Below are 8,049 nucleotides of genomic sequence, written 5' to 3'. Positions count from 1 at the left end.
GGGTTACCATTATGGAGACCCGATCAAAGCCGATCCAAGCTTTGTTCGGGACCCTGGGCGGCCGGGGGATGCGCCAACTGTTTGCTTGTGTCTCCCGGTGGGATGGGAGACACCGAGCAAGCCAATGAAGGCAGCGGGCGTGGCGTTCCTTTCTGCTGCTTGTAATAGCAATCAAGCAGCTAATTAGCCGCTCTGTTTGCTATTACAGGAGAGACGACCGTCAGCTCTAAAAAGCGGTACTGGGGTGATGCCCGCAGGTGCCCACAACCACTTAAAAGGTACAATGATGTACCGGGCATGTGATTGTGCCGCAAGTGGTTAAATGTGGATGTGATGCTTTGCTCAGCTGACCTGACTTTATAGTGATGCCACCTTCTTAGCGCTATACATTCAAGTCTGAGGAAGTGCCACAAAAGCCCTGTAACTGCGTGCAATGCACGCGGTTGCAGCACATTTGTCAGCAAAAATGCAGCTGAAGCTATAAGTTCATGGTCACTGAAGTGAGGAATGTAGATCCGTACGGCATAAGGACTTGGCTGCTGGAAGCAGTGCTGTAGGTCCATAATGTTAAATGTAACAACAAAAATTATAAAACTACTAAGCACTTTGTAAAACATTTATTTGATCGGATTTCCCTAAAACCCTTCACAATGGACATTGTGAAACATTTCATTGTTTTACAAAGAGAACTGTCACCTGTTACATCATTTACACAGGTTATGATTGCATGGATGGTCCTTTTCATAAATAAAATGTAAATATAACTGCACAGTTTATTGTCCAAATTAAGGCTTCCATCATCACCAGCCAAGAGGATAACCAATCAGTAAAGAGGTAATGACAGGACAAAGAACTTCCACAAAGGCTGCTAGTGTTCTCCCAACTTCCTCATGATGGCACTGTCCTGAGGTGCATTAGTGAAAATACTTCCTACTACAACGTGCGTTCCCCAGACATTATGGCGAATGACTTTACAGCAGCCGAGATCCTCCACCCGGAATCCAAGGTGCCGATAGCGTTCATCCGTTTCATAAAGAGTGTTATTTGTGTATGGACCAAAAAACTGTTAAAAACAAAATAACAAAAAAAATTAATATACAATAAATATTTTGCATCACACACACACGGCCTGCACAGAGTCTTGACCTCAACCCTACTGATTACCTTGAGATGAACTGGATCTGTTAATGTGAGCTAGGTCTTCCCATCCAAAATCAGTACCTAACCTCAAATGGCTACATGGGCACAAAATCCTACAGATACACTCCAAAATCTTGTAGAAAGTTTCCTCAGAAGAGTAGATTCTGTTACAACTGCAACAAGAGGTGGGGGTGAGGGACAACTGGTCCAATCAGTCCTTGCTCCAAAGGAGCTTACAATCTAAAGCTTCAGCATAAGCACAGTCATACATTATTGTGGACAGCTGTAATCCAGGGAGCCAACTTCCTGTTTAGAGGGAACATACTGCCTCTGCTGCACTAAATCTGCCTCTAAGGCTCTGTTCGCACTGCCAATAAAAAGGTGTTTGGGGAGCATTTTAGCCACCCCCCGAATGCCAAGCAAAGCAGCCTACAATGAACATGGACAGCGCTGTTAACACTTGAAAAACGCATAGCATTTGCATCGCTTCGTATTGCTGTGTGGCAAAAACAAAGCTATGTGTCTAGTGACAGGAGTCGTCGATGCCTTTCATCCAAGTCTATGGTAGCGCACTGTAAATGCAATGATTACAGCGCAATTACAGTGACGTTTACCAAATATCAATGAGGTGCAATATAAAAAACAAAAACAAAAAAACCACTTGGAGGGTATCTGTGGTGTGTTTTTTAACCACTTCCTGTCTGGCCCATGTACATAAATGGCTGGACTGGAGCAGTGCAGGAGCGGGTTGCCGTTCATAAACGGCACCCAAATTTACAGCCTGTGCGCGCGGCACCACGATCCGGTGCCCGCTTTGTCCAGAGGTGAGGTCCTGATCATGTGATCACTGATTGGCCAATCAGTGATCACCTGAATAGTAGTAAGCAAGATGTCACTTGCTGATATCATTGCTTACTACTAGTGATATCTGTGAATGATCACAGAGGTCACATGGTACAAGGCTATTCACAACAGCCTTGTACCATGTGACAAGCTGTGACCAATCACAGCTCACACAGTATTTCTCAATGGCTGCAAGAATTCTGCCAGAGAGAAGGAGAAATGATTGCTTTTACAGCCTTTATGGGTGTAAAAGCAATTAGTGTAAAAAAAAAAAAAATCTCCATCACCCCCCACAAGTAGTGCAGTGTCACTATGGTGACACTATTGCTAGGGTGACAGTATGTTAAAAAAAAAAAAAAAAATATAAAAAAAAAAAAGTAAAAATGTGTTTGGAAAAATTATAATTTTTGGTTATAAACTAATTTGGGTTATTTTTTTTTTTTTTTTTACTAAAAAGACAACTGAATACATTTTGGTCAAGATTTAGGAAGAAAGATTATTTGTAAAATATTATATGAAAAACACTTCTTCACAATTTTTGGACTTTCATTTATATAGCAAAAAAAATCCCAGTGTTGAATAAATACCACCAAAATAAAGTTTTATCTGTCTAAAAAAAAAAAGCTAAAAAATTAATTGTTGCATGACCGCGCAATTGTCATTCTGCCCCAAACTACATCACTGACCTAATATCCAAGTACCACCCTACACGCACTCTCCGCTCCTCGCAAGACCTCCTTCTCTCTAGTTCCCTAGTCTCCTCCTCCCATGGCTGCCTCCAGGACTTCTCCAGGGCGTCACTCATACTCTGGAACTCCCTACCCCAATCCATCAGACTATCACCTACTCTCCTCTCCTTTAGGCACATCCTGAAACCCCACCTCTTCAGGGAAGACTACCCCACCCCCTGCTAATTCCCGACCTCCTCCACTCTTCCTACCACTCCATCCCCCACAGCCATTTCCTTCTGTACCACTATCCCCTCCCTTCTAGATTGTAAGCTCCAAGGAGCAGGGCCCTCGAACCCCTCGTGTATTGCATTGTATTGTTATTGTACTGTTGCATGTTGTGTCTCCCATTGTAATGTACAGCGCTGAGCGAACTGTTGGCACTTTATAAATACTGTATAATAATAATAATTGTCATTCAAAGTGTGATAGCACTGAAAGCTGAAAATTGGCCTGGACAGGAAGGGGGTGAAAGTGTCCGGACTTGAAGTGGTTAATGTGCCCTAAACAAATGATAAACGTAGGTTCAAATTTGAATTTTTTGCAAGTGAGAAGTTAGCCTCACACTTTGCATTTAAACTTAAAGGGAAACAGTTTGCAGCAATGTTCCTTTCATTTATTTTCCTTCATTCCTGAAGCTGCAGTGAGCTCTAGTACAGCAGTAAAGTGCATGGCTAGTAGCTACTCACAGGCTTAGGCAGGTCATATTAATGTGCAAATTGCTCGATTCCCCTTCATCAACACAGTCCGTGACAGTGATTACCGTTAGTGGCTATAGCTGCTGGCAATAATCGCATGCTAAAAATCCGACATGCTGGTGGTACCCAAGTTGGTCGATGGATCGACTTTGGTATAGCCAGTCTGCCCATAGATGGATGGAATCTTGGCCATCCCTGCAGAACTGGCCGAGATTCACTCCATCTATGGCCATTCGGTATGCATAAAACTCAAGTCTCCAGTGAAATTCTGATAAAGTGTCAGGGGCCATATGGACGCAGCACAGCAAGGTACTGTGCAGAGGGCCAGAGAAATCCAATTAAAATAGATAGCATGTATGTTACAGGTAAAACATGTGAAAATCTAATTATCTGTGGAAAAAAAAAAACAAATCTGCCATTTAAAGCACAGTAAAATATATATGAAACAACTCAAAACTTGTATCTGACAAGTAATCTGGTCACCATTATTTTGTCAGTATGTCACTTTGACTTAGGCGTCCTACATGATGAGAAAGAATGCCCATTCAGTGGTGTCTATAGCAGATGGGACCGTGAAGGTTTGTGAGATTCTCCACCAACAGTCAGTTCACAGGGGGTCATGTTTGCATGTCTAAAAGTGATACAACTCAAATACAGCAGCATCAGGATCATTCTAAAACTGCTTTTTAGGAACCTGGATGTGAAGAGGAGTTAACATCGACTCAGACGCCTCCTAAGGGCTCATCACAACCAAGTGCATTAAGCTGCATTCATCTGCATTGATCAATGCCGCCTCAACGCAAGGGCACACAAAAAACAATTGTATTCTATGTGCCCTGTTCACACCATACAGCTGTGTTGCATAAAAATGCAGCATGTCTTAACGTTTACGCACTGCACAACATGTTACAATGAACAGCAGTGTACCACACAACTCGAATGTAGTGTTTGTTAAAAGGGCAATCATACATTTAAAATGAATGTTTTTGTGTCTGAAGTTCAGCAGTAACTATTTTTTTTATATAATGTGTGATTTTAATGCTTAATTCCACTCTTTACATAGGGGATTAGGGGGTGATCTAAAGGGTATGTGAACCTTGCATTATGTTGCAAAGTCCGCTTTACCCCCAATGCTGCGCCTTTAAGAGGATAAAAGAAAGAAACGTATAAAAAATGCACATACTTAAAGCCAAAACCAGATAATCTGTCAAGTACTTCGTGAACACAGCAGCTCATGCCTGCAATATTTAGTAAACAATCTCTATTTTCTGTATGGCCTGGAAGGACAAATGCTAAGAGCCAAGTCCTTAGAGATTATGGCAGGCCATCTTTAGGCCAGTACATTCCTAGTGGAACACTACTTAACTTGTATTTTAAATGATGTACGAGTCACTTACTGCCAGTCCTGAAGATGGGTCTATGAAGTCAGCCCAGTAGCCTTCTGACCTGAGGGCATAGCATATTTCTTTAGCACCATTAATGAACTGAAAAAAAAGAAAGAAATACAAGTAAACTAAAATCGGTTATATATCAACCCATTCTGGCTAAAGAACTATATACATTACTGACACCCAAAGAATTTGTCAGTCGGGATTTTACAAATATGAAATTCACCAATTTATATTTAACTTGTGTCTTAAAGTGTTTGTAAAGCTTTGTGCGTATGTGTTTTTTTAAAATAAACTAAAATAATAAACATGTCATATATTTACCTGCTCTGTGCAATGGTTTTGCACAGAGCAGCCCCGATCCTCCTCTTCTGGAGTCCCCCCTCTGGTGCTTCTAGCTCTTCTAAATCCACTGCCCCCATAGAAAGCAGCTTCCTATGGGTGCACTTGTGCAGGCTCGCTGCAGAGCCCCACTGCCTGCGTCCATAGAAACAGACAGCTGGGCACAGCCCGGCCACCTGCTCCTACATCACCGAGTTTGACTGACAACAGCAGGAGCCAATGGCTCTCACTGATACTGATCTGCTCTATGAGGAGGGACAGAGCCGCTACCTTTATGCACAGTGCTGGATTGCAATGGGGCTCAAGTAAGCATAAGAGTGATAATATCCATTCACAGGAGCATGGCTCAAAAGCGAGCCTGCTCTAGTGCCCCCATAACAAGAGGCTTGCTAATGGGGGCACTCGGCAGGGAAGAGGAGCCAGGACTGCCGGCGGGGGACTCAACAATAAGGAGGATCGGGGCACAGAGCAGGTAAGTATGTTTTTTTTTTTTTTTAAATCTTTAGAATCACTGAGGATTTACACCCACTTTAATACGGCCATACATGGATCGAAATCTATCCAGTTCAGCATGGACTGGCCGAATTTCGATTCATGTATGGGCTACCAGGTTGCACACAAGTCAATCAATCAATCGACTTGCATACAGTCTGTCAGGTTTTTCCCAAACAATCAGTGCGGTCGGCTACAGCCGGCAATAATGATCATTGTATTCTGCCGACAGGGAAGGCACCCTGCCTGCAGAATACAATCTCTCAGCGGTTGTGATTCCCCCATCCACAAATTTGATGTGTTCATCCTGCTGGTTGAATGGAAAAAAAAAAGTATCATGTATGGCTCTTCTTTAGTTTATCCATAAATTGGTAAAGAGGAACATCAACAAACATCTGCTAATTCTATCCAGCAACACTGCTGAAGTCAGACTGTTCAGCATGTGTACCTTTAGCAAATATAAAAAACATTCGATTCTGCAGGACTTTTGCAGAATATCTGTGTGGTACTACAAGCACCTGTTACATGATTCTGTGCAACCTTCCCTCTGAGAAGTACAGAGACGGTGTTCAGAATCTGAGAACATCTGTCCTGAATTTTCACAGGTACATGCTCTTAAGCTGGCCATAGATGAATCGAAATTTGTCTGATTCCGCAAGGAATGGCCAAATTTCGATCCATGTGTAGGCCTCTCTGTTTGATTGAAATCAATTGTTAGATGGACTTTTGTCGAATGGGAATGTTGGAAAACTTTTGTTGATCAGGGGCTGCAGCTGCTGTTCAGTGTGTCCTGATATCAGAAAGTCCTGCTGTCGGAGTACGTCTTAGTGAGGGAGATTCCTTCATCCACCTCATTTGAGAGGGTGGATGAATCAGTTTTTTTTTTGTTCAGCTTGCTGGCTAAACAAAAAATGAACACAAACAACATCTATGGCCTGTTTTATAGGATACGTTCACCTTCTGTAGCATGTTACACGTTATACCCATATTTAGTGTAACATGTAGCATGCGTCAGCACCTCTCCTCCCACCTAAGAACCCATTAGGTGACCACTCAACAACTACCCTTACCATCAGTTTTGAATTAACTGGTGACAGAAAACCAAACATTTTCACTGAGTGCTCCTACAATGCTGCAATGATCAGGAAGGTTTCTTCATGGCCAGTTTTGCCTCTGAGTATACTGCATCCAGGTATAATCCCTATACCATATACTGCGCACAGTGCTAAACGTATAGCAGTTGCAAGCTGACCTAAAAAGAAACTAAGAAGTTTCCCAAAAGAGCCACTGACATGATAATCAACATTAAAATCTGTAGTTAAACCCTACCACTGGAAATGCTCCCAGATTGTGGTTTTACTGGCAGCAAACTGAAATGAGAAGCCACAATAAACATTCAAAAGCGAGCTGCGGATTACTTCCACGAGTTCCTATCACATCAACTGGTGTGATTCAATGAGCAGAATATGGGCACAAAATGCAGAATTCAGTAACAAGCGTGCAAAGTAAACATTTACATGTGTCTGACTTCTGATTTTGCAGCAATGATTACACTGTTCAACAGGTAAAAAGTTTTGGGCATAAAATTAGCTAATCTTACATAATTTTGGGGTGCTGAAAATGAAAATGACCCTAAAAAATGTTGATTGGCTCTAGTTTCCATGATATATTCACCCATCTAATGACGTAAGCCATTCAAAATTATGATGCAACTTCAGCTGCATATTGCTCAATTGATACTGGTGACCAATAGAAAATTGCATGTATACTGAGATGATGCAATATTAGCCTTTAATTGCATCACTTCACTGCATAAAAGCTGCAGTATCTGTAGCTGATTGTAGTTCGACAGCGTCTTTACATTTCGTTTTATGCTTATATAGGCTACTCAGTAATGCCTCGAACTTGTGTGAATAAAGCAGATAATTTCTGCTATATCTGCGGTGAAATAACTTTTATCTCACAAAAAAAGGAGGATAACAGGAATGATTGAGAAAGCCTACAACTTGTATTTTGGCTGCAAGATAGGAGACCAGGACAAGAGCTGGGCACCACATATATGCTGCAATTCTTGTGGGACGGCACTGGAGCAATGGTTGAATGGAAAAAAGGCATCTATGCCTTTCGCTGTGCCAATGATTTGGAGAGAGCCAACAGATCATGTTAGTAATTGTTACTTTTGTATGGTGCCTCCAATTGTAAAAGGGCTAAATAAGAAGAAAAAGTTATCTGTGCACTATCCAAATATTCCATCGGCAATACGTCCAGTTCCTCATGGAGAGGGGCTACCAATTCCTAAAGCACCAGAATCCTTCGTGGTTGAGTCAAGTGTAGTCACGTGCAGTTGTAAGAGATAGCCCTTTCCTCGAATACAAGAGAAAAGCCAAGAGAAGCAAAACCGACACAAACTGAAGACAA

General features: G+C 42.0%; 1 protein-coding gene across 1 annotated transcript in view; it reads right to left on the bottom strand.

Annotated features, from left to right (window-relative positions):
- Window positions 1–602: 602 nt before the first annotated feature.
- MMADHC (metabolism of cobalamin associated D) overlaps window positions 603–8,049 on the bottom strand; it is a 53,557-nt gene continuing 46,110 nt past the window's right edge. Inside the window, exons 7-8 of the mRNA XM_089689367.1 lie at window positions 4,807–4,893; window positions 603–1,063 (exon numbers count right to left, since the gene is read on the bottom strand). Of these exons, the coding sequence (XP_089545493.1) occupies window positions 869–1,063; window positions 4,807–4,893 (282 nt within the window). The 3' untranslated portion in view covers window positions 603–868. The remainder of the gene's footprint in view (window positions 1,064–4,806; window positions 4,894–8,049) is intronic.

The sequence above is a fragment of the Staurois parvus genome, unplaced genomic scaffold (genome assembly GCF_062004578.1).
Source record: "Staurois parvus isolate SC_StPar_1 unplaced genomic scaffold, SC_StPar_1.0 ptg000471l, whole genome shotgun sequence".
In the NCBI taxonomy this organism is placed as follows: Eukaryota; Metazoa; Chordata; class Amphibia; order Anura; family Ranidae; genus Staurois; species Staurois parvus.
The sequence above is the reverse complement of the archived record's forward strand: the minus strand, read 5'-3'. Positions and strand labels throughout refer to the sequence as shown.